General features: G+C 38.1%; 1 protein-coding gene across 1 annotated transcript in view; it reads left to right on the top strand.

The window, feature by feature from the left end:
- The first annotated feature begins 219 nt into the window (after positions 1-219).
- Positions 220-27230, top strand: part of LOC115412196 (ly6/PLAUR domain-containing protein 1) — a 29986-nt gene continuing 2975 nt past the window's right edge. Inside the window, exons 1-2 of the mRNA XM_030124546.1 lie at positions 220-390; positions 1767-1898. Of these exons, the coding sequence (XP_029980406.1) occupies positions 342-390; positions 1767-1898 (181 nt within the window). The 5' untranslated portion in view covers positions 220-341. The remainder of the gene's footprint in view (positions 391-1766; positions 1899-27230) is intronic.

Below are 27230 nucleotides of genomic sequence, written 5' to 3'. Positions count from 1 at the left end.
GTGAATAAGAGAAATGCCGATGGGTATATTATGAAAATATGTGTGGTTTTCATCGTATAAAGCCCGTGTTATAAACAGTGTTTTAATAGAAGGCAGGTTGAAGGAACCACTGGTGAAACCCCGTACCTATGCGTCACGTGGTGCACAACACAGGCGCGCGCGTGTGTGTGTGTGTGTGTGTGTGTGTGTGTGCGCGCGCTGGGTGTTGGGATAAGAGAGGTGAAGTATCGCAGGAGGTGTCATGCTCACCATGCCAGGCTGCCAGCTGCTCCGTCTGTGCGCCTCAGACCCGGAGAACATCCGTTTCTCATGTTCGTGTTCGGCGCCACAATAAGCGCACGATGCGGCTGCTCACCCTCACAACTTTCCTCCTGTTCTCCGTCAGCTCAGGTAATGGATCCGGTGCTTCTCTCATTTTTTTTACGCCTTTTTTTTGTTTTACATGGAACTTAAAGGGTGCATCAGTGTAGGCTCTCGGGTTAAACTTTACTCCTGGAGAAGAAGCGCGTTGACGGACGAACGGGAAGATGTAGGTTTTGTGGGTAAACGCACGGCTTTGTGGGGAGACGCACGGCTGGGGAGGATGCGCGCCGATCCACTTGTGGTTTACGGAAAGTAAGCTCAATTTCACACTGAGATGGAAAATTTAGATTTAAATAAGTAAATATTTCACACCTTTAGGCTTTTCTTGTGCCTCTATGTGTCATAAAGGATGCAGGTAAGTTTGGCTGTTTTACAGATCGTAGAGCCTATAAACTTCCAGATTTTTACGCATTCTTGTTTTTAGTCCGCTGCAGTTTTACTGGCATGGTGAATATTGGTGTTTTAACATATGTCGCACAAATCCTCTCATTTTATCATGTTTTTGCAAAAATTAATAGATAATAGGCAGAAAAAAATATTTTTTTTCTTTAAAAGCACCGATATTAAAACTCTGAAAACATAATAATGATTGGCCTACATTCTTTGGGTGAAAACTGCAAATGTTAAATTCACAACATTTTCTCTTTTAGTATATACTGTAAACATATGAAATAACACAAGGAAGGAAAAGTCTGAAGTACCTCAAAGTTGAATTTAAGCACAGAAGCTTACATATCGTCACTCATTTATTGTTTTGAAATGAATAACGTTGCTTAGATCTGATTTTTCATTCCAAAAAAAAATCATACAAATTTCTGCTGTAAATTAGTTGTCAAATATTAGGAAAGTACATTAAAAGACAGAAATATTTAACTTTGGTATTGCTTCTGAGCAGAGTATTGTCAAATGTTGACAGCAAGTGCAAAATCCTAGACATCCACAAAACTGTTTACCGCCTCTGAATAAATGAATATTTACCATGGTACTAACAAAACAAAAAAATGAAGCAAGGCATGATGAAATGTTGCACCACTTTGCAGCTGCAAGAAAAAAAAGAGTGAAAAAAGAAATCAGCAGCAGCTGAAATGCAGCTGAATAACCAAATATGTGTGCCACGTCGGTTGAAATTTTTTTTTTTTTAAGCATATAGTCCTCGAAATGGAACTGTTTTACATTTTCAGAGGAAACAATCTGAATTTCGGATGTGGAGAAAGTGGAGTAGATGTTTTTAGGGGATGAGGTGATAGTTGAGTCAAGTATAGATGGATGGATGGATGGATGGATGGATGGATAGATGGATAGATAGATAGATAGATAGATAGATAGATAGATAGATAGATAGATAGATAGATAGATAGATAGATAGATAGATAGATAGATAATGGAGTGTGCTTGTGTTGCAGGGCTGGCTCTGCAGATTCAGTGCTACCAGTGTGAGGAGATGACACACGACTGCTCCACACCAGAGTTTATTGTCAATTGCACTGTGAATGTACAAGACACGTGCCAAAAGGAGGTTCTGGTGAAGGATGATGGTAAGTCTCACTTTCTGCGGACTTCCAACATACTTTTTTTGTGTCTGTTGATTGCGCTTTAATTTGGGCATCCTCATGCTCATCCTCATGCTTCCAAACACATCCTCATGCTTAAATCACAGAGAGGTTGATTTTCCAAACATTCTCAAAACATGATGAATGATTGAAATACCATTGATAGTGTAAAAAATTGTGGTGAGACCTAAAATAAGAAAGTTACTGTTGTTACAGTTATGTTTTCCATATTGATAAACATGTACTTGTCAATATATTTGGAATATGTTTTCTGTTGGAGGAGTGTCCTGATCATGCCTGGAGCCTGAGGACATTCATAGAATGTTAACACAGAGAAGCATTTTTATCTTCTCATGCTCTTTGCACACTAATGTGGATATTTTGCCAAATGGATATTTTTTTCCCATGTTTGGGATTTTTGAAAATGCTTTACAAAGTAGACAGATAAAATGGAGAGTTTGGAAAACAATAGTGCCACACCCTACTTTGATCATGTCTATTATTGCTTTGTGTAATGAAGCTACACCTAAAACATAAAATCCAGGTTTATAAATCAGTGTATGACCTGCAGTAGATCAAGGTCAGCATGGTTACCTTTGGCAGACAGACTGAACTGGTGTTATGGCCAGATCCACAACATGTAAAGACACACTTCCACAATCCCAAATAACACTTAAGGTAACTTAAGTTTAGAATTGAACTTGTTGCTGCTTCTCAACTTCATGGCTTCTGCATCTGCTACGTGCAAAATTATCCATGGTGTTCACAGCTTGAAGTCCATCAGAAACAGTGGTTTGTCTAATTATTTGTACCAATTTGTTGTCATTTTTACATTGTAGCAGCCTATAGACAGAATACCCACCAAGGCAGAAAATACACAAACTAAGAAAAATATCTTTGTGTTATACAAGTGGAAACTGTACCCACATCTTCTGTTTGATAGGCTGTTAAATCTGCCCATTTCATGTAAATGTCAAAAGGTCATCACTGATGTTGACATAAATTGTATCTTAATCCCATTCTGACATTGTGACATTTTTTTTTTTTTACTGTAGCATGGGCTGGGTGATAAAAACAAACTAAGGAAAAGATCATAGCAAGGACTAAAGTAAGACCGTCATACTTTGAAAATTCACAGGAGTTGAAATGTTTATTCAATAATGAAAAATGCATGAGGGAAGTCAAGAAAAACAACAAAATATTAAAATATTGTGTAAATCTTGGAAAGTTTTCATAAAAGACAAAAGAAAAATCAATATCACTTTAGATCACGCTCATCACGTCCACAGAATGTGCTCTTCTGCCATTTCCATCTCCAAACACCTCTGTCTTAAGAACGTTTTTTATTTAACATCACTTGGTCATGTCACACTTTTTACATGCACTTATCCATATTACAACAACAGCGCATCAAACAATTGCAAGAGGTACGTAAACACTACTGCTCTTAATCTTTAAAAACAGACCAGTGTTGTTTTCTTGGTGAACTCCCAAAGCATCAGGAATCTGGATGCTCTGTGTGTGTGTTCAGACAAATATGTGTTCTGAATTGATGGATATGTTTGTCTGCTTCTCCACAAACATGTCTTAAAATGCTGCCAAGCAGTGTTTGCATTACTTACATGTTCAGAGTTTCCTTGATGACAAGGACTTAACAAAGGCAGAGGGTTTGTCAGAATGCCCAGCCAGAAGCCCGATTCTCTGCTGTGAGCAGAAATAGAATCGATCTGGGATCAGCAAGGAAAGGCCCTGGAGTTCACTTAAGCTGTCATTAAAGGATGAAAGTCTTATCTGTCAGTCAGTACTTATAATGGAAGCCATTGATAAAAAACTGTTTCATTTCCGTTTGAGGGGCACAGAGTGTTTCAGTTCAGACTGTGGGTACAGTAGGAGGTGTGTCCTACATGTGTATCCAAATCTTTCTGAAAACCTGATGTCATGAATGTTTTACTGCAAAGTACTAAATAGCAACACCTGACTGACGAATCAGACATTGAAAGATGACGTTTGCTTAGAGCCAGTAAATATATATTGAAATACATCATAACAACAAAATGTAGATAAATAGTGCAAAGGAAATGTTTTAGGTTCCTCATAAAGACGGTTGTATCCCCTTGTAGGTGCTCATGTTTACTGAAAATGTAATGTACCTGTTATATGATTAGAATGTAAAGTGCAGGAACAGTAACCAGTATCTTGTCATTGTTTTTCATTCACATTTATGGTCTGTGCCTGACTCATGCTACTGTGGGAAAGTGAAGTCAAAATGTCACAGTTGTGGGAGCTACCATATTACTTACCTGTCAAGCCACAGAGTGGAGCAATAGACTCACATCTGACAGAATCTTAACTGATAAACTACTGTCAATCCATATTGACAGCCACGCTAAAAGCAACAGATGAATCAAAATCTTTTCAGTCTTACTTCATGGTGCAGCTTTTCTGCAGCCTAAGTCCAGTGGAGGTGCAGAAGTTCTAAGCCTGATGTTAAAAGTTTTATATTAAAAGCAAATTTGAAAGTCTTTGATTCTGTTTTATCCCATCTGGTCGGGCATAAGAAGAGTTGGGGAGGATCTAATTGAAGAATCTCATTACAATACTTATATATCAGTAGGAGTTTAACACTGAAGATTCATTATTTGCATGTTGTTTTGTGTTATTTTTCAGCTTTTTTCAGTTGGTTGACATGTAGCTACAATATGGCCCTAAAAATTTAACTCTCTGAATATCCTGCCAAGTGCATTTTCTGTTATTATGTACCTTTAATGCTTGATGAGCTTTACAACCTAATTTGCAACATTTCAATGTTAACATGAAGTTTGTGTTGGAGTCTGCTTTGTGCAGTGCCATTTTTTAGTTGACGACATCTTGTGAACGTTGTGAAAGTTGTCTGCACAGAGGTCATTTTTATAGTTTGGGAAGAGTTTTGACAAAAGGTTCTGGGGAATTGCTAAAATAAGAGAAAAAATGCAAAAATAAGTCACACATGAATCAGGCAAAACAAAGAAACATGGTCTCCTATGTCCAAGTCCCCATACTTTGGTGTTTTGCTGTAACTATCTCATCTGCCTCCCACTAAAGGTTGTTACCTGCCTACAGAATTTTCCCCATGTTGCCAGGTTTTCTGGATATAACGACCCATACTAAAAGACATTAAAAACCCACAGTCAATGACCAATCAATTAATTAATCAGTCAAACAAACAATCAATCAATCAATCAATCAATCAAATTTTATTTATATAGCGCCACATCATTACAAAAGTTATCTCCTATCTCATACTTTTCATATAGAGGAGGTTGAAACCAGACTCATAGTCCAGTTTACGGACACCCAACAGAATTCTCCAGGAGCAAACACTTGGTGACAGTGGTGAGGAAAAACGTCCTTTTTGCAGGCAGAAACCTCAAGCAGACCCCGACTCCTGGAGGATGGTCATCTGCCTTGACCAGTTGGGGTTAAAGAGAGAAGGTTAAAGAGAACGAGAGAGATAAAATGATGGATTATTGACAATAAGGACCAAAAAGTAGAACTTTGTGTAAATGTTTTTTGAGTAATCAATTCACAAACACAAATCAAGACAGTTATAGGTCATGTAATGATTGTAATCATCATGTAATTACTGATGTGTAAATGCAAAATGGAATTTCACAGTCAGTATCACATATGACCACCAGTGGTACGAAGCTTCCTACTGACTGTGTGAGTCTGCAAGACGAAGATGGTGTCACATCAGGTGACAAGAACAGATACCGAAGCCCTGTCTAATTTAACATCTGATTCTAGCCTAGAATAATTACACCACCTCTCAAAAGAATCATAACAAATATATGCAACTAAAATGTCTAAAAACAGCAGAGGTGAATGCCAGAGCAGCTCATTATAGACGTGTACATATAGTTGCTGTACCTACACAGAATCCCTCTTTCAACACTGCCGCTGGATGGAACTGAACAAAACATACTTATCATATATACAGCATATATAGGCCTACTGTGTGTGTGTGTGTGTGTGTGTGTGTGTGTGTGTGTGTGTGTGTGTGTGTGTGTGTGTGTGTAACAACAATTGTTCTTAGATTAAAACAATATTTTATAATAAATCTAACCTACACATGTCTCCAAATGAATCTCCATTGACAGACTGCTGATGCTGACGATGGACTGGGGCAATTTGCATTCACTTGCATGTCAGTAGACTTGAGTATATGTATATTGTTATGTGTCTGAGCTTTCTTTCTCAGGTGGCATTCTGTAGAAGCATGACTCAGGCTCTGCTGCTTGTCTATTTCTGCGCCAACCTGAACAAAAACACAATTTAATGAAATAAAGCTTAAGGTTCAAGGTGACTTTATTAATACCCATAGGTAAATTTGTTCTGCTGTTTGGAGAGGGCATCTCAAATGTTATACACAAAAAAAACATTAAAACCACAGGACACATACAGGGGACAGATTAAAAACAGCACAGACAAAAGACATGGACAGGTACTCCCAGCAGCTCACTGATCATGGTTAAAACAGACTAGAAATAAATGGATAAAAAACAGACTAAAATAAATAAAAGTCATCATATATGACTAAAATGCCAGTATAAAACCTGTTGAAAGCATGATTAAAAACATAAAAGCATGATATAATGCTATAATACAAGGGACAATAAATAAATAAATGATAAATAAGTTAAGACCACGTTAAAATAAGTTAGAACCCATGAATTAAAATAAAGTGAAGTGCATTAAGGCTCATTTAAAAGAGAAATAGCAGCAGGAACAAAGCTGTTCCTGTAGTGTGTGGTCCGAGATTTGGGGACTACTAAAATAACTGGTGTCCAGATGGGCATATGAGTTCATGATATGACATGAAAACAATGACTAGAGGTGCCACACCTTTAAAATGCAAAGAAGCTACAAATTATGACCTTTACAGTAGGAGGACAGTTGTTTCTTGATGTTAAGAAAACTCAGTTTTTATTAGCTATTATAAGCTATTGTCGTCATGCGGCGTTCGGCGTCATCGGCATCTGTTGTCATCTGTTGTCGTCGTCTGTTGTCTGTCGTTGTCTGTCATCCGTTACAAAACTTTCAATCGTCTTCTTCTCTGAAACTACAATTCCGATTGACTTCAAACTTGGTATACAGCTTCTTTATGATGATGTCAACACAAGGTATGGAAATTATTTCGATCCGTATCTGATTCTGGATTTGGTGCGACTTTGAAAAATTTTCCCTTTATAAGGGATAGGAAGTGGATTGATACAATAAATCAGTAAGTATCAATGATATCAACTTGGAATTTAAATTTTTTACAGATCTGATTGGAGTATGACCAAAACATGGGCTACTTCTGTAATATAATACATACACATAACTGGGTGATAATAAATGACATCTGGATACATTTCCCAAAGCTTTTTATTTGGCTGGTAAGCTACAGGGCCATTGGTCCTATTTTTATGGTTTCTATGGTATTTCTATGATTTTCCATGAAAATCCTTCCATTAATTCCAGAGTTGTTCAATGCATCTCTTTTGCTCCTCTACAGTAGTAGCATTGTCCAGGTACCATTAGCTTAAAAGGTTTTCATTTGTTGTTACCTCTGCCAGGAAGTATTGTGATTGCTTTGCTTTGTGTGCGTGCATGTTTGTTTGTTTGTTAGCTTGCGCTGTCTTTTCTAGAAAAGTACTTGAAGAGCGCGGACCTCCACCAAGACCGATCAGTGGGGCCCTCCCGTGGGCACCCCCACCCCCGATCACCACCAAAATTTAATCATTTCTTCCTTGTGCCAGTATCAACATTTCCTGAAAATTTCATGAAAATCTGTCCATAAATTTTTGAGTTATCTTCCTAACAAACGAAGAAACGGGGGGGGGGGGGGGGGGGGGGGGGGCAGATCTGTCTTGGAGGAGGTCTGCGCTCTCCGGGTGCTTTTCTTGTTAACATTGTTAACATTAAAAAATAGCAACCTCCTAACCCAAAACAGAGACTCCAAAACAGCTTAAATGAATCTTACACATTAAATCTTAACTCTAATATTGCATTCTTATAGTATATGAGGGAGCCAAATGAAGACATATTTGGAAACATTTTGAAATCAGCCACAGGAAAAATTTAGCACACGTTAGACCACAGATCAGACTGATTCATTAACAAGAGTACAGTAGCTTTGTCTAATTTAGTCATGTTTGGATTGCCATTACATGTAAAATTGCAGTTCGATGATGTTCAGTGACATTTAAGCATGGTTATACAACTGTTTTTGGTGCCTCTTTAGTCATAAGTCATGTCATGCTCTGTTGCAGGAGGTTAGACATTAAAAGGTCACTCTTCTCACCCAAGATCTGCTTCATTTTCACACCCAGAGAAATTGGGGTCTAATTTTTTTTCCCACTGCTGATGAGCTGAGTCAATAAGCTCCTGTCTTTATAAACGTGGTTCCCAATCTGAAAGGCAGACACACCAGAGTCGACAGTTCTTTAATAAGAAAATTTCTGCATGAATGCTTGCGTACATCCAAGCCTTTATCACCCAGTGTTATCATTATTGCTCCTCTGCATGAAAAGGAGGGTTTAGAAATTAAACTGACCGCACCTTATCGTTATTTAAAATGGCACAGATACATTTACAATTGCAGTGCTATGTCAGTGCTGTGTGCTCGAGAATATCAAAAAGTGAGGCTGTCGGATCCCTCCTAAGTACACTTGCCTTGTGATTGCCTCTATAAGCCTGTCAAGTCATGCAGCTATATCATATAGATGTAAAGAGGAGCTAAAGTACGTCCTCAGCTGGGCTATTTTCTGTCCCGTCTGACAGATTGGTCCCTCTCTATCCATAGGATGCTTTATAGTCCATCTAGTGTTTGAGAAGAAAGACGCTGGTGGGCAAAGGTATCTTCTGTCACATACACATAGATCAGAGGCACACAAAAGACACTCTATTCAAGCCATGACGATTTTTCTGTTGGGCACAATGAGACAAGCCTGGCTTCCTAGCCAAGTCCATCTTCTATTACTATCATAATCATCATCATTATTCCCCACCGATTATGTCTTGAGGAATGATAAAAGAGTCTCCTTTAGCTTTACTGAAACACTCTTCTCTCACAACCCAGCTTTAATCTCTATGTGCTCTGCTGTTTTTATGTTTTTACTAAGTTGCCGTAGGAGTCTGCAGTGTGTCAGGGGCAGTTTCCAAGGAACTGTGCCATTTTCATCTAATTATCTAATAATACATGCAGACAAAAACACCAACATAACATGGAGTTGTGATAAATGATTTAGGCTAAAGCACTAAATTTAATTAAAATGAATATTTTAATTAATGTCAGAAAAAATTTACTTATAAATATTTGTTTTTTGCTCAAATGATAGATTGGGTTACATTTCTGTGTCAGGGGCTATGGCGTGGGTGATAACATCCCTAATCTACATGTCCACAGAGATACCACATGGGTGATGTAGGAAGTAAGATTGGTTATTTGATTTTTTCTGTTCATTGGGATAAAAACATAGAAGATATTGCTGAAATAGATGATGTTAATATTATCTTCTTGTAAGTCACATGTAAAAATCAGCGCTCTGCAGGTTTCAGCTGTATGAAAATGAATAAAACAACATAAACAAAGCAACTCTACACCTATTATTTTTGCAAAACATGGAGAAATCAGGTTATTAGATGCCATCCCCATTCTATGAGTACGTGTTCAGGTTCTTCATTAGTCACTAAAAACAGCAGCTGTGGTGAAGATATCCAGCAAAATATGACTCTATTCTAGCATATAAGCCTTTAGCAGGGGGGAATGAATCCAACTAGCAACTGTAAATCAAAACCTATGGCATAGCCATCTGCACAAGCAATGCTTCAAGGGTGTGCATTCAACCATATATCAGCCAGAATGTGTGTAATGTTAAACAACATCTGTAGAGCGCAACAGACACACACAGTAAGCACCTGTTCAACATAGAGTATTTAAGTGTTAACCAACTTGAAGTATATTTTTTACAGAAGTTGGTGAAGAGAAAAACAAAGTTACATTAAAAAGAGTTAATAATGAACACATTTGTCATGAGGCCAGATACCATTTCAAATGAAAACTAATGTTGCCATGTTCTTTTTTTGTAAAGTGTCGAAATTTGGATTAAGAGCATGGAGTTGGAGCATAGTGATGGATGAAACCATAATGTACTGAGAAACCTGTCAACATCGACTAAGAGTGTAATATTTAATGCAAAGTAATACTTAATAAATGATAACACATACATTTGTGCATGTGCTGTAATGTGAAAGTTATGAAATTTAATATATAAACACATTAATAATAGCCATCTGAGATCATTTGCAGGCTAGCTGACAGACCTTATATTTCAATATGAATTTATTCTAATATCAGCAAATGCACCTAAGTTACTCTGGTTATTGTAATTATTTTTTAAATACCAGTAAACTGATATAATCCTCTGACAGCATAGGTAATAGAACTCCTTAAACACATCTACAACAGCACTGCCTACTGACAACAGTTCAACTCCAAATATCCAAGTGTAATTTAGTTAGTTAGTTATATGAATATTAATCCTCTGTACAGTTGTCAAAGAGGGAAATAATTGTACAGCCTTAAACCAGTTTTCATGCCAGGTTGTAAGCATGTTTATTTTCTGTTGTTGGACATTTTAACATGGTGGTCTACCGAAATCATTTTTGAAAGGAGCTGTAGTTTTCCTTAAGATTCACAATTAACTATTTTAAATTCATGATTGCTTAACTTGTAAAGTGTTATTGTAAAGCAATGCATCAGCTGATTCAGCTCATTCTTGAGTATGATCAGTAAATGCCAAGAACATGTTTCATTGTGTCAAAAGTATCTGTAAAAACAATTTTCATTGACGTTGATGAGCAGAGGCTAGTCCACATGTGACTTCAGGATGTGGGCTCAATAAATAGAGTAATCTGACTGATTATTTGACAAATTCAATATTTACTCTGCCTTTAGTTGTGTCTTTCATCTCTTGAATCAAACTTTTACTTACTTGGCTACTGACGGCAGGTAGCCTACTGCACAAAGAGTTTATCAGCACTTTCGTGCTGCCGGTAAACTGCTGTCTGTTGCAACTGGAAATATGTTAACTGCTGAGCTGCAGGCTGCAAAAACAGTTATTTGCTCTACTGTTGAGAGTTCCCATTCACAGATACAGACTAATATATGTACATATATTGAATTTCCATTTAAGAAATATATCCATTACATACATATTAGGAATGCACATTTAAAGCAAATATACTATTATATAATGGCTTGGAAATGGTCATAGTCATTTGCAGATTCATCTTTTGCTTTACATGAACTCTGCAATCCTGAGAACAACTGTTTCTCACTCTCACGAGTTGCGAATTAATGAAGGCTGTTAACAAGCAGTAAATATATAGTTTGTGACAGGTCAGTGAGGCCAGTCCAGTCATAGATCATGTTTCCTGCTTTGCTCAAATGCACATTAACTGACAGACACAGAGAGACACTGGTATGTGTTAGTACAGACAATGGTAATGTATTATTTAAAGTAATAATTTTTTTTAACAATTTAACAACTCTTTCAATATTTAGAAAGTATGACTCATTCTGGTTACATCAGAACATACATTTTCATATTGGTTTTGAGAAAAAAAAAAACTTCTTGTTGGTTCTGTTAGACGTAGGGTTCTGGTTATGAGCAAATAACTGCAAGTGTAGAGGTTTTAAAGCTTAACCATTTAATATCCACCCTTTTAATGAAAAGACTTGTAAGAGAAGTATAAAGACAAAATGCATGCATTAGAGTTCATTTGAAAGGGAATAGCATCTTGTTTCTTGTTTAACACATTAAAACAATCTGAGCTACATCAGTTCATGGCTCAGATGTAACCCTAACACTAACCCTTACTGTGGTTGACTTGGTAGACAAGAAGAATAAAGGGATGGTGTGTTGTAGAATGAAGTGATAGAGGTGAAGATGATGGAAGATGACTCATAAAATACTTGAAGACACATGTCTTAAACTCTTAATTGTCATGTACTGCCAACTTAGCATTTTTCTCGCTAGATTTAAGAAATGTACCGTACTCATCATGACTGTGTGATTTTTTTATGAAATACAGTTTCAGATTTATATAAAATATTATGTGATGATGGTATGAAATGTAATTTAGCACATCACATAATCCGGTGACACTAGTTGAATCTTTGGTTTCGTGTGGACGATAGGCTTATCTGATACAAAACTTTTGTGGATATGATTGAAACCATCTTCGTATGGACAGGGCCTAAGTGCTTGAGCTTGATTTCACCAGCTCTAACTGCAGCAGCTCACCTAACTCCCACTGAGCAACTATCGATCTGGGATCAGAAGAATCTGCCATGTGAGTCTAAGTCAAAATCCATGGATGCATTATTACTACTGGATACAAGCTTGCAGACATTCTTCCATTTCTCCTAAAACATCCATGGTGCCAATATTTTTCAGCCCTGAATCCATTTCATTCAGACATCTTAAAATAGGCCATGATTCATTCAGAATAATTATTAGTCATTATGAGCCCAGTTCCAGCCGTTACACATGAGACCAGGTCCAGGTGATGCTGCTGCTCCTGTTACCTTGCCGATCACCCACTCATCAGAAGACAGAGAGCACAAACAGAGAGAATGATAAAGACACAGTGACTACAGCTGTGTACGGCCAATTTTATGGCTTATCTAAATTAGTTTTTTGCAATTTACAAAAGTTAATTTACTGTATCAGGCAAAAGAAAATGAGAATGTGGTTGGTCACAGAAGTTTACATGCATCTAGTTAAACAGAGGGACTGTGAATGTCTACTAATGGTTTTTAGGGTGATTGTGATTAGTAACATTGTGTTTCTATACATGATTGGTTCAGAAGACTTTAGATAGCTTTGAGTGCTCAAGGTTTTGCTTATCGCTGAAACCAGAACGGTAAATAATGAGCACAGTGGGGTCATGGTCTCAGTATTTATTTTTTTAATCTTACACAGGGGCTTTCTTTCTAATTACCAAGAGATAAAAAAAAAAAGCCATTATGTTCTCACTTGTTTTAACATACTTGTAGGCTATTGCAGTGGTTGGTTACTATTAAAATGGGTTTGTGTAAGTAAAGGAGCTTTTACTCTTTCCTTTTTAATTCAAGGCTCTGCTTACCGGCTGATGGCTCTACTCATAGACTGTATGTACTGTATAGACTGTATATAAACAATGTAATGGATGAACCTTCCACAGCAGCACCCATTGGTTTAAGATCTGCAGTGCTGAAACCATTTTGGTTTTATTGAAACAAGTGGGTGGAGTTGGAGAAGAGCGAAGGATAAAACCAGAATTTACTGAAAACACAGACCACATCAGTTAACAGTGTAATGACAGAGCGTTATTTAATTTCAGCTTATTGATAAATGTTCACACATACTGTTGAGCCTGGTAACAATAATGTAGAAGTCATGCAATGTATATTCAAACTTGTAATGGCTACCTGAGCTAATTAGCAGCTAGCTGACAGATCATATGATTCATTACATTTTAATGTTACTATCACCTAGTGCAGCTAAGTTATACCAGTTATTGTAATTAAGTACCAGTAAACTTAATGATAGAACACTCTGATGGTCTTGTTAGTGCAAGTTTTTTTCAAACAAATAAAGCTCTAAGCTGCTGCCCTCTGGCAGGAGGTTCAGGACGTTGTGTTCACGGACAAACAGACTCAGGGACAGTTTTTACAACAGTGCAATAGCCCTAATCAATGAACAAACTGTGTTTGGACATGACTAGCCGCTTTTCTTCTGACTATAGGCCATCAGCAATACTTTTTTAATTTTTACACCTTTACACACTGTATTCAATTGCTTAAATATTCTTGTACACATGCATATTTTTGCACACATAGAATCTGTAACCTGTGTATATACTGTATCTTGTTCTGTTTATATTGTTGTGTGTCTTCTTTTTTAGCACCATGAGGAGCAGTACTCCAAATTCATTGTACCATGTACTTAGTATGCCTGTGCAATGACAATAAAGATTTATCTTATCTTGAATGTCCAACTCAACTGCTAAGCATTGGTTTTAATGGCTTTTCCTTCTATCACTGTGCCTCTCCTATTTGGTTAAGCTTTTGCAAAAGCATGTTTAGACTGGGAGAATATCCTGATTAAATAAAGGTGAACATAGAAATTATTATTCATTTGGTGCACAGCGCCTGGTGCATTGATATTTAATATACTGAAAGAGCTTGAAAGCTGTTACAGAACTTTTATTTCTTGGTGTAATTTCAGCTTTTATCACCCCAAAAATATGTGCTATCTATTTTATCACCCTCTGTTGACTATTAATCTTGATGACATTAAATTAGCTCATATAACAACTGCCATCCGAATTCACTGCTGAGTGAAGTCTGATTTAGATTGATAATAAAGCCCAGAGCGGAACAGATGCATGTCTAACTCTGTTCTGCGGACAGCGTAGTCACTGCTATCCAAAGCAGAATAAAAAAAAAAAAAAAAAAAAAGAATGAAGAAGCAGGGGTTTTTCTAGAAAAAATTAGTAAGCGGGAGCACAGGTAGGTGAGGGAAACTGTCACGAGAAAGGAAGGGAAACAAGATGGCACCGCGGTCTGAAAAGACACCAATTTGTGTCATTTTGAACCATCAGACGGTCTACCTACTAGGTTTACGATAGTTTTGGAATAATTATATCATTTTTGATGACCAGGCATGTTGTCATGTGTTGTTACTGTGGTAGTTTCGCCGGGAAAAGATCATTTTTGGAAAGATTGCATGTTGTGTAAGTACTGTGTTGCATGTATCTATAAGTTAGTGATGACAGTGAGGAAAGAAAAAAAACCCTGAACTTTTCTGAATGACTTCAATGAGTAACAAACCTGGTTTGCTTGTCTTCCAGACGTACTGCGACAGAAAATCGACATTTCTATCAGTTTCCTTGAGCCCGGACCACTTGACCTTATTTTTGATTGGTCATATTCACTAATCTTTGAAGGCTCGCTGAAAATGATGTGTTAGGAGTATGTGAACACTGAATACATCAGAAGAAAGAACAGAGCTTCAACTTGTAGAGACAAAGATCAATTTTATTCTATCTTCATTCATTCATGAGATGTAAACATTTGAATATTTGTCATTTTCAGGAAAAAAATGAATTTTGAGCAAAAAACTGAGAAAATTGTGTTGGTTTTTTTTTCAAAGATATTAATTCTCAAGATAAAACTGATTTCCTATTTACATTTTTTACTCTTTCTTATTTACAAACAGTAACACTGTATTCAAAATCACAAAATAAAATAATAATGACAACAATAATAATAAGGCAAGGCAGCTTTATTTATATAGGACATTTCATGTACAAGACAATTCAAAGTGCTTTACATAAAACATTAAAAGCATTACAGCAGAAGGTATGAGAAAAACAAACAAGCAAAAATCAGATAAATAGGTAAAACAGATAAACAAATAAAAGAGACAAGCAGATAAAACAGATAAAAACTTTTAGCTCAAAAGGAACAGTGCAGATCTGAACTGATGAATAAAAACTCTGTTCAAATGCAGCTGTGAACAGGTGGGTCTTTAACCTGGATTTAAATAAACTGAGTGTTTCAGCTGATCTGAGGTTTTCTGGAAGTTTGTTCCAGACATGTGGAGCATAGAAGCTGAACGCAGCTTCTCCATGTCTGGTTCTGACTCTGGGAACTGACAACAGACCGGATCCAGATGACCTGAGGGGTCTGGTGGGTTCATACTGGGTCAGGAGGTCACTGATGTATTTTGGTTCTAAACCATTCAGAGCTTTATAGACCAGCAACAGAACTTTAAAGTCTATCCTCTGACGGACAGGCAGCCAGTGTAAGGACCTCAGAGTTGGACTAATGTAGTCCACTTTTCTGGTCTTAGTGAGGACTCTAGCAGCAGAGTTCTGAATGAGCTGCAGTTGTCTAATGAATTTTTTAGGTAGATCTGTGAAGACACTGTTACAATAATTGAGCCGACTGAACATGAATGCATGGACTAGTTTTTCCAGGTCCTGCTGAGACATCAGATCTTTTATCCTTGAAATGTTCTTAAGGTGATAGTAGGCTGATTTTGTGACTGCCTTGATGTGTTTTTCAAAATTTAGGTCTGAGCCCATCACTACACCCAGATTTCTGGCCTGGTTGGTGGTTTTTAGGTCTATAGACTGAAGCTCTATGGTGACCTGCAGTTGTTTCTCTTTGGCCCCAAAGATACTTACCTCAGTTTTGTGTTTGTTCAGCTGAAGAAAGTTGTGGCACATCCAGTCATTAATCTCCTCAATGCATTTACCGAGAGCCTGTACAGGGCCTTGTTCTCCAGGTGACATTGTGACATAGATCTGTGTGTCATCTGTGTAGCTATGGTAGCTAATAGTTCTTTATAACCTGTGCCAGTGGGAGCATGTAGATGTTAAACAGAAGAGGCCCCAGGATGGAGCCTTGGGGAACCCCACATGTAATTCTTGTCTGCTCAGATGTAAATTTACCTAATGACACAAAGTACTTCCTGTTCTCTAAGTATGTCTTGAACCAGTTTAGTACAGGGCCAGACAGACCCACCCAGTTCTCCAGTCGTTTCAGTAATATAATGTGGTCGACTGTATCAAACACAGCACTGAGGTCCAGTAAAACTAACACTGACATGTTTCCATTGTCTGTATTCAAACAGATGTCATTCATCACTTTGGTCAGCGCAGTCTCAGTGCTGTGGTGCTGTCTAAAACCTGACTGGAAGACATCATAGCAGCTGTGTTGTGTTAAAAAGTCATTTAGTTGGTGAAAAACAGCTTTTTCAATTATCTTACTTAAAATTGGGAGATTGGAGATTGGCCTGTAGTTGTTAATTTGTGTCTTGTCTAGACTGTCTCTTTTTAGCAGAGGTTTAATTACAGCTGTTTTCAATGGCTCTGGGAAAACACCTGACATTAAAGATGAGTTCACAATCTGTAACAGATCTGACTCCAAAGTCTTTGAGACCTTTTTAAGAAAACCTGTAGGATGTCCAAACAGCAGGAGGAGGAGTTCAGTTGACGTAAGATGTCCTGCAGAATTTTGTTATTAATGGGATAAAACTGTGTCATGGTGTTTGAACTGGTTTTGGGTGGACATGGTATATGTCCTGAACCTGCTGCTGATGAACCAACTACTTGTCTAATATTTTGGATTTTTTCTGTAAAGAATTTTGCAAAGTCATTACAGCTCTCTCATAACAAACAGCTCTAAGATATCCCATCATTCCACAAAATGTTAGGGGAATCCACACCAAACTTTAGACAAAACATCTTCTAAAGCACCAGGTTCCTTATAAACGTTACACATTTACATACATCAATTATGAGTCTTCCACATATTAGTTTAGCTTTTTGATATAAACAGTTCAATATTCCTAATTTTCAAGAAAAAAAAAGAAACACATTCACTAAATACTGTAGATTTCTGGCCTTTCCTTGGCTGGACCACGTCCTCCTGTTGGACCACCTACTGTGTTCCATCTGTAAATAATTATATGGATATCTAGTCAAGGGAGTAGGTTTGATTCTGACATTGGTGGGGACACAAAAATGCTCCAAGTAAGGTAAGGGGTCACTAGCCGAAAGTATGAGGGCGCAGCGGCCCTGTTCCCTGGTTAAGAAAAACCCCTGAAGAAGTGTTGAGCAAACATCAGTGTCAAGTCTGAATATTGTCTACAATGTAGATGAGGTGGTTACATTTCACAGGTGTCATCAACATGACCCCATTCTGTGCTTTTGTCAGATCTTACTAATTTAAGTGACTGCCTGATTTATTCGGCCAAAATCTCATTAGGAAGAGTAACTGAGGGTTCTCTGCGGACATTAGAACATGTTGCACTGCTCCCTCCTACCAGTGCAGCCGACCTATGTTGATTCTCCTTAGACTAAATCTTGCTCCATCTCTCAGTTGATGAGTAGTTTCCCCATAAATTAACTCCACCGGACTGAAGTGTTGAATGTAACAATGGTCAAATGAAATGACACCCTTCCTCTGACATTAGAAATGGGAATTCTCCCTGTTGTTCTGTCTCAGATTTACACTATATTGCCAAAAGTATTTGCTCACCTGCCTTGACTCGCATATGAATTTAAGTGACATCCCATTCCTAGTCTATGGGGTTCAATATGACGTGGGTCCACCCTTTGCAGCTATAACAGCTTCAACTCTTCTGGGAAGGCTGTCCACAAGGTCTAGGAGTGTGTTCATGGGAATTTTTGACCATTCTTCCAGAAGCGGATTTGTGAGGTCACACACTGATGTTGGACAGAAGGCCTGGCTCTCAGTCTCCGCTCTAATTCATCCCAAAGGTGTTCTGTTGGGTTGAGGTCAGGACTCTGTGCAGGCCAGTCCAGTTCATCCACACCAGACTCTGTCATCCATGTCTTTATGGACCTTGCTTTGTGCACTGGTGCGCAGTCATGTTGGAAGAGGAAGGGGCCAGCTCCAAACTGTTCCCACAAAGTTGGGAGCATGGAATTGTCCAAAATGTCTTGGTATGCTGAAGCATTCACAGTTCCTTTCACTGGAACTAAGGGGCCAAGCCCAGCTCCTGAAAAATGACCCCACACCATAATCCCCCCTCCACCAAACTTTACACTTGGCACAGTGCGGTCCGACAAGTATCGTTCTCCTGGCGACCGCCAAACCCAGACCCGTTCATCAGATTGCCAGATGGAGAAGCGTGATTGGTCACTCCAGAGAACGCGCCTCCACTGCTCTAGAGTCCAGTGGCGGCGTGCTTTACACCACTGCATCCGGCGCTCTGCATTGCACTTGGTGATGTATGGCTTGGATGCAGCTGCTCGGCCATGGAAACTCATTCCATGAAGCTCTCTGCGCACTGTTCTTGAGCTAATCTGAAGGCCACGTGAAGTTTGGAGGTCTGTAGCGATTGACTCTGCAGAAAGTTGGTGACCTCTTCGCACTATGCGCCTCAGCATCTGCTGACCCCGCTCTGTCAGTTTACATGGCCTACCACTTCGTGGCTGAGTTGCTGTTGTTCCCAAACACTTCCACTTTCTTATAATACAGCTGACAGTTGACTGTGGAATATTTAGGAGCAAGGAAATTTCACGACTGGATTTGTTGCACAGGTGGCATCCTGTCACAGTTCCACGCTGGAATTCACTGAGCTCCTGAGAGCGACCCATTCTTTCACAAATGTTTGTAAAAGCAGTCTGCATGCCTAGGTGCTTGATTTTATACACCTGTGGCCATGGAAGTGATTGGAACACCTGATTCTGATTATTTGGATGGGTGAGCAAATACTTTTGGCAATACAGTGTATGTTTACATACAAATGTCATGTCATAGCATAAAATCTCCCTAGGGATGGGAATCGAGAACTGGTTCTTTTTGAGAACCAGTTCCCAGTAGCTGAATTCCTTGGAACTGTTTGCCTGCCTGCTTAACGATTCTGCTTATTGATTCCGCCTTCATTGCGTATGCGTGATGACGTCACGCGCACGCTGCATTCTTTTGGTCAGAATGTAGCCAACATGGCTTTAACGCAGCAATGCTCCAAAAAGATGACACCAGGGCCACCTGTAACACTTGCAAAGCTTCCACTTCTTCAAAAGGGTGAAATCCCTCCAATATGCTCAAACATTTGTCAACACAGCATTTGATTCATTTACAGGAATGTCACATATTTGATACACTACTTAGCGATGCTTGTCCCGGTTCTGGTGTGGGCAACAAACGTCCTGCCCCCTCAAATCAAAGTTTCTGAAGGAAGGGAAAAGGAAGTGAGGTCCACAACAACAGGAGGCATAGAGGAATTTGTAAACCATCTTAAGTTTAAGTTTCACTGTATGGTGCCCCCCCCCCCCCCCTCAACCAGGCCCGGCATCATGTGTTATTATTATTTGTGCATACTGTATGTTGTATTTTCTTTGCAGAGAGTATACATATAAAATACAGTTGATGCAAACACACTCATTTGTACTCTTTTATTCCTTCACCCAATGAGAATCGATGAGAGAATCGATAAGAGAATTGGATCGACAAGCAAAATTGATAATAGAATCGGAATCGTTAAATTTTTATTGATTACCATTCCTAAATCTCCCTGCACATAACTGCTGTGTATGGAATGTTATGACAGTTACTTTAAGCCTCTTTACATCTGCCAGGGACCTATTTAAAAGTCCAGTGTATAAGATTTTGGAGGAACTAATTGCAGAAACTGAATATAGTGTTAAGACTTATGTTTTCATTACTATATAACCACTTGAAAAAGTGAATTGTTACATCTTTGTTATCTTAGAAGGCAAATATTTAGTTAGCATTTTTTAAGAGTTATTTCCAGAGTTCTTTCAGGTCTCATTCACTTTATTTAGACTGTCGAATGACCCTCTAACAAGGCATCAAATAATTTTCCTATGCAAATATTTGACTTTCCCATTAAGCATCAGCTCATACAGTTTTGAAAAACAATGCCCATGAAATGCTACACTTCATAAATGTACCAATTAAAAAGCTGAATCAAATTTCCATTACAAGGTAAAATAATGGCATTAAGAGAGGGAAATAATGCAGTAATTGCAGTGCCACTCCATTGCACAGTAAATAATGACACACTCACCATTATTATCTAATTATTTTGTCTCACAGGTCTCTAGTTAGGTCAGTGAGGTTGTCTGATATTTTTGTTTTTTGTTGACCACTGTTGTGATCACAATAAATAACAGTAAAACTATGTGGTGCAGTTGTATCAACAGAAAAACAGAAACAAAGACATTTTCTCTCCAGTAACTAAGAGCTGAGTTGTTGACTTTTCTCAGGTTTAACATTGTATTTAAAGTACTGCAGTGACTGGATACAGTTATCCGCTGGAGCAGCCTGCTCTATTTGCAGACGTGCAGTGAAAGTGATGTTTCACTTTGGTGTTAGAGTGTTGCTTCTTGGCACTATTTGGAGTTCTTGAGTCCTTTTTTTAATTTTTATTATGGAAGCAACCAATTATTTATTTTAAAATGATAGGTTTTTAATCAAACTGCAAGCTACATGTCCTTAAATGCAGTTTGTGTTGGAATAGGAAGTGTGTGTTTTTGACAGTAGCTATCATTTGTAAGTGAGTGTTAAACACTGTTGCTGCTGTAGATGAGCCAAAGAGAGACTGAAGAAATTTGGACCACGTCTAAGGATTTTCATGGAGTCACTCAGAAGCCACTTTTACACAGCACTTCTGTTCCGGGAATATTTCACCTTTATTCCGGAATGACGTCTCTGTTAACGAAATAATGGATCATTTGGTCCCACCTCTGTCACGGCTCTGTAATACCTCTGAAGGTAGAAACAGAGCCGTGATAAAGGTGGAATCATGATTCTGGCACGCTATGTAAAAGGAACACCTCTCGTTCCATAACCAAGGTGTGATGTACTGATGACGTATTGTGTGTGCAACCCCCATGCTGGGGGGGATATTAAAATTGGGCACGGGCCGTGTACAGTAAACAAAGATATCAACGCAACCAGAAAGATGTCAAACTGGGGAGACGCCGAGATCCACAAGCTGTTTTCACTTCAGGCAGAGGACTCTATTCATGCTAACATTGTTTGTCCTCTATTGTTGTTTCGAGAGCCAACATCGCTATGCTCAGGATATTTCCGACTCGCAAGTTATACGTCAGACTATACGCTGCGCTGCGTCACTGCCCCTTTGAGTCCGGTGTGTAAAAGTCCAGCCTGTCTCACCTCTGTTACTCCTTTGGCTTGGCTGTGGAAATCAGTCAATGGTGGCAAAAAGGTGGGATCACCATCTCACCTTTTTTCCAGGGTCTCTGTGTAAAAGTGGCTAGAGTCAGGGTACAGGCTGTTGTCATGAAAGTAGGCATCCAAGCTTTGTATTTAGGTTAGAAATTGAGTCATCTAATGTAAAAATGACCAGACCAGTGCCCAGAACAAAACAGACTCAGACCCCTACTTTTTATCATGGATCCTAATCATTGTACCATCTTGAAGTGTTTTTCAGTGCTTGTTTTTGGCCTGAATGCAACTTTGGATAGAATATAAAACAAAAATAAAAATAAATAACATAAAAAACAAGAAAAGCACTCGGAGAGCGCAGACCTCCGCCAAGACAGATCTGTCCCCCCCGATCACCACCAAAATTTAATCATTTCTTCCTTGTGCCAGTATCAACATTTCCTGAAAATTTCATGAAAATCCATCCATAACTTTGAGTTAACTTGCTAACAAACAAACAAACACGCAAACAAACACACAAAGCACAGCGATCACAATACCTCCTGGCGGAGGTAATTACCCAGATATGTTGCTGTAAATGCATTGGCCCAGAGGCTGCTTGTTCTTTTTTCACACAGTTGTTTGCAGTGAAAACTAATTGGCCCGAGTCTGCTCCTCTTTCTCCTGGTGGACTCTGTTGTTCACTATACTTTATTCTTTTAAATGACATGTCACATATTAGGCTCTACATGTTTGAGGTAGTAGCTTTACGTATAAAGAACGGCTTGTAACAATACAACTATGATAGCACACATACATAAACAAAAGCCTGACATGATACCAGTTGAAGTTTGAGGTGAGAGAAACCTTCAAATCAGCATTCCTAGTGTCAATTCCTACTTTTATTGAACCTCATTTTCCACTCACTGCAACTGTTATCAGTGTTTTTTGCTCTTTTCTAATTATTGCTTGAGATAAAAACCAAACAGCTTACACAGCCACTTAAAGTCACTGGAACTTGTTATTTGAAATATTTCAGTTTTATGTTTCACAAGTTTGTGGTTAACTTTTTAAGATGTCACCATGGGGAAGTAGGTTTAAAATCTGAATAAAAATGTTCACAAGGATTAAGCAAACCAAATCCAAATCATCTTCCACTGATGTGCATGTTATCTAGCAGTTGCATGACATCTAAAATTAGAGACATAAACGTTACGAGACATGTTTTAATATGCAGGTTGTGTGATGTGTCAGTACGTTTCCTTCCGGAACATTTCACATTAGCACTAGATTTCACCAACACTTTCTTGAGCATCCAGTGATATTTAAATCATATAAGATGTGGGAGTATGAACGCTTCTAAATGAACATGTGGCTGTCAGGCCATAATTGCTTTTTGCCTGTAACTATTTTACTCATGTGAAAGTAATGTTCATGTGCTTACATCTCAGTTTGGTACGGTAAACAAAATATTGTCAACCAAATATTAAATCACCCTCTAGTAACCTCACAAACACGTTTATGTTCCAGCAAGGTCAAAGTGGAGAATTTATGAATAAGACTGGAAAAATAGATGCTGACGGCTGAAATTGACATACCTGTGGTTTGCTTTTCCATTTAATGTTGCTTTGTGCTCTCACTCATTACAATTCCTAGCATTATACTGTATATTGTAGATATGTATAATATTTAAGTGTATATTTAAACCTAAATTTATACAAATACTACTTTTAGCCTGCCTTCCCTGCTCTTTATTTTTATGTTTTTTGCTGTCAACTCTGAAATTTCCCCATGGAGGGATTAATAAAGTCTTATCTTATTAAGCAATGGCACAGACAGGAATTAGTGGAACATTACAACTAATGGACTGATTGCTTTATTTGTCATGAAATGTCAATGATAAGCAACCTGTTCTACCTTGTCCTTTGATTTGTGAATTCTTGTGCTCTTATGTGAAAAAGTCAACTTCAGTTTTAGAAAAGTGTATTCTGTTATAAATTTACAGTTTAAAGGTTCAATCTGTAAAATTTACATACGCTTATATGAAGTAAGTGTTAGCGTAGGAGTCTGTCTTGTGCGGGAAGGTTGTTGTTTGATGATGCCACCTCCATTTCTACAGTAATGGCAGCTAATGTTTCACAGTGTCATCTCTGTTAAAGAGCAGAAGAACAGCGGTGAAATATTTGGGAGCAATGTGATAATTTTGCAGAAATATAGATGTGATTTGTTCACATAGTAATACGTTTACAGAACACTCTTATGGATGTAGATAACTGCGATATCCTTACAGCACTTTCACACAGTGTACTTGAGTCCATACCATACTTGGATACATTCATTCCTTTCCTGCAGATGTTGCATTCACAAGCGCGTACTGTGGCCCGTGCCCAAGTACGAGTGGGTGTTACAGGGCCGAAACAGTAAGTGGCAGTGTGGAAGGAATTCTGTTGCTATCCAACAAACGCGGAAGTCAGAAAAAGACAAACCCTGACCTATCTGTTAGCCTGTTTGAGGCAAAGAGAAGCAGAGTGACCTTCATTGTCCTTGATATATCACCGAGTGGTTCAGTTGATAAAACAATCCTGGGCCGCGCGGATCCGAGGCTTTTTCAGGAGACAACAGGCGCGCCGTCTATGGTCTCATGTTGATTAAGTCACGTGCGTTGTCGGAGTGGTGATTTTGTCACTTCCGTTCTTGGGCACAGATCGCATTCACACAGCAATATACTGTGCTGGAGTATGGGCAGTCTGTACCCAGGACTACCTTCATGGAATGGTTGCATTCACATGGATAAAATTAAGCGGACTTTGGGGTCCAGCATATTCAGATATGGACTCTAGTACACTGTGTGAAAACGCCCTTAGATTAGACCTGGAGTTAACTACTGGCAACAAACAATTAGCTCCCAGCACAATATAGACACAAACTTCAGGTTGATTTGGAATATCTGGAGCATCATTTATCTATACTAAAGGGACTCCAAACTCAAAGACCAAGGTCAAAGTATCTCAAAGTGTGACACCAAGAGGCAAGATGCCGATGACTAAATGCAAACTACTTGCTTCAAAAGAGTGGCTCAAAAATAATTATGTCACAGCTACCACCATAGTTGTTGAATCTACATCTTATTTATTGTGTATGCCACAGTAAACCATAGTCAACCACATTTTGGAGCAGCACACAGGAGTAACAGCAATAAAGCACTGGGGTGCTGTGGACAGGAGCAGCAGCCATCTTAAACTTTACCTTGGCCTTAACTTTACCTTACCTTGTCGTGTTAGCATTACTATCTACTGGGAAACTGACGCTCTTAACAAAACCAGTTATTTTACTTTGCGTGATCAAAGCAAACTAACAAAATCAAACAATCAGAGCTGGGGTAGACCAACAACTCTCATGTGCCACAAAAATGACTGTTTTTGATGAGAAAGTTCAATGGCTTTGAAGAGAACTTGCTTCAGTTTTTCTGATGAAAACCAAGTAAATGGTGAAAATGTTCTTTTCAAACATACACTTATACTTGGATTTTGTTGGGCCCTTTTAAGGCTGCTCACCCAGTCCACAGCAAACTAAAAGGATAACAGCACAAAGAATTATTTTCAACATTTTACTTTTTGGTCTTTGATTTTGTAGAGTAGAGAGGAAGCAAGGTCACTCTTTTTTCAGCCTATCCAGGTAGCTTTGAATATTGACAGATAATGGATTTTTAACTTTTAAGTGAAAAAGTCATAAGTGCCACAAATGTGTGTGTGCGTGCATAGATAGATAGATAGATAGATAGATAGATAGATAGATAGATAGATAGATAGATAGATAGATAGATAGATAGATAGATAGATAGATAGATTAGGTCTTTATATATTTATTTGTATGTTTTTGTTTATTTTATTTAAAAAACAACAATTCAGATTCAAGGTTTCAGAACTTTTCATGGCTACAGAAGGGCACAATAAAATATGCCATAGTACTTTTAAAGGATAGAAAGGTTCACACATAAATATGTAGAGAATAATTCAGAAATGACTGGTAAAAGCAACCCAATTTCCAGAATACCAAGGTGTCTTTGTATTCTGGCGTGTTTAGATCCACTACTAACTTTTACCTTCATCATTTACTTTCATCAATGGTGCGGAGGTGGTTGGGGTGGGTGGTCATTTTAGAAAATCCTTGGCTTTGACTACAGAACCTTCCTTAACCCAAACCTGCGAATATGTATTTAGAAACATTGAGATTGTACACGAGTGGTTTGACAGAAAGTTCTAGCATAACATTTATTACCTCAAGGGGAGGAAAGGGGCATTATTTTTAGTTCAGTTTGTTTGTTTGTTTGTGAATGCTTTAGCAGCAAAACTATTGGTTGAATTCATACCATATTGGGTTTATAGATTGCCAGTGACCCAGAATAGATGTGATTACATTTTGGGAAAAGTAGTTCAATTTTTTTTATGAATTTTTAAAATCTGCTTTTTCCCCATTTTCTTATAATGGCTGAAATTTCTGTAAAAATATCAATTTCGTTTCAAATTACTTCAAACTTGGCACATATAAAGAGGCAATTGTTATATATCACTCCGACATAAAGCCAAGGCATAAATTGTATATAGCTGAAACAACACAAAGTCTTTCTTTAAGCAATCTCAATGTTAACACTTTTCTGGTTCAAATGCTGACATCAGCACATATATATACATGCTGACATCACCATACGTACATGTATATAGACATCAGGACATGCCCAGATATGCTGACATCAGCACGATCAATGCCAAAATAAGCTATAATGAATGCGTGGGGCGGGGTTTGTTGTGCCTGTCACCACTTGTTTTGGTGACTGGAGTGCATAAAAGACAGATATATATGTAATAAAGTATGAACAGGGTCACTGTTAATTAGGAAATAAACTCCATAGTATCAACAGACAGCTTTTTATATCACCATCACAAAACCCATGAGCTAATGCTGTGTCCCATCTACCTTGGAGGTTGGACCTGGAAATGTCACTGCGTTGCTGTAGAACAACTCATACAGTTAACATCAATACCAGTTCTAGCCACTGTTTTGTTTTTTTTTTTTTTTTTTTTTGTTGTTGTTTTTTTTTTTGGGGGGGGGGGGTAGCCACTATTAACCTCTGATGACAATACCAGTTACATATGACATTGTATTTTGCAAACACAAACAGCAACATATTGACAACACCATGAGTATGAGTTATTGATCTAACTTTCTGAGCCAGAAATCTAGTACCAGAAGGTGTTTCAGTTGAAATTTTCAACTAGGAATTCATAATTGTTATGATGTCTTTACTGTTTAAATGGAACCTACAGAGAGTATGAATGACTGAAGAATGTAGACTGAAATGAGCATTCTTGTGAGAAGCCCTGGGTGTTTTGTATAAGCTTGGTTCTGCCAAAATCATAGTTTTACATTATTGCACACAGAAATAACTCATGACTGTATATTTTAAGTATAATTAACCCTTTTTTCTATCAAATGAATGATTATTATGGCCTTTGCAGTGCTGTAATTGTTTTTCTCTTTGTTTCATTCTCCCTTTTGCGTACGTTACA

The sequence above is a fragment of the Sphaeramia orbicularis genome, chromosome 21, assembly GCF_902148855.1.
Source record: "Sphaeramia orbicularis chromosome 21, fSphaOr1.1, whole genome shotgun sequence".
NCBI lineage: Eukaryota > Metazoa > Chordata > Actinopteri > Kurtiformes > Apogonidae > Sphaeramia > Sphaeramia orbicularis.
The sequence above is the reverse complement of the archived record's forward strand: the minus strand, read 5'-3'. Positions and strand labels throughout refer to the sequence as shown.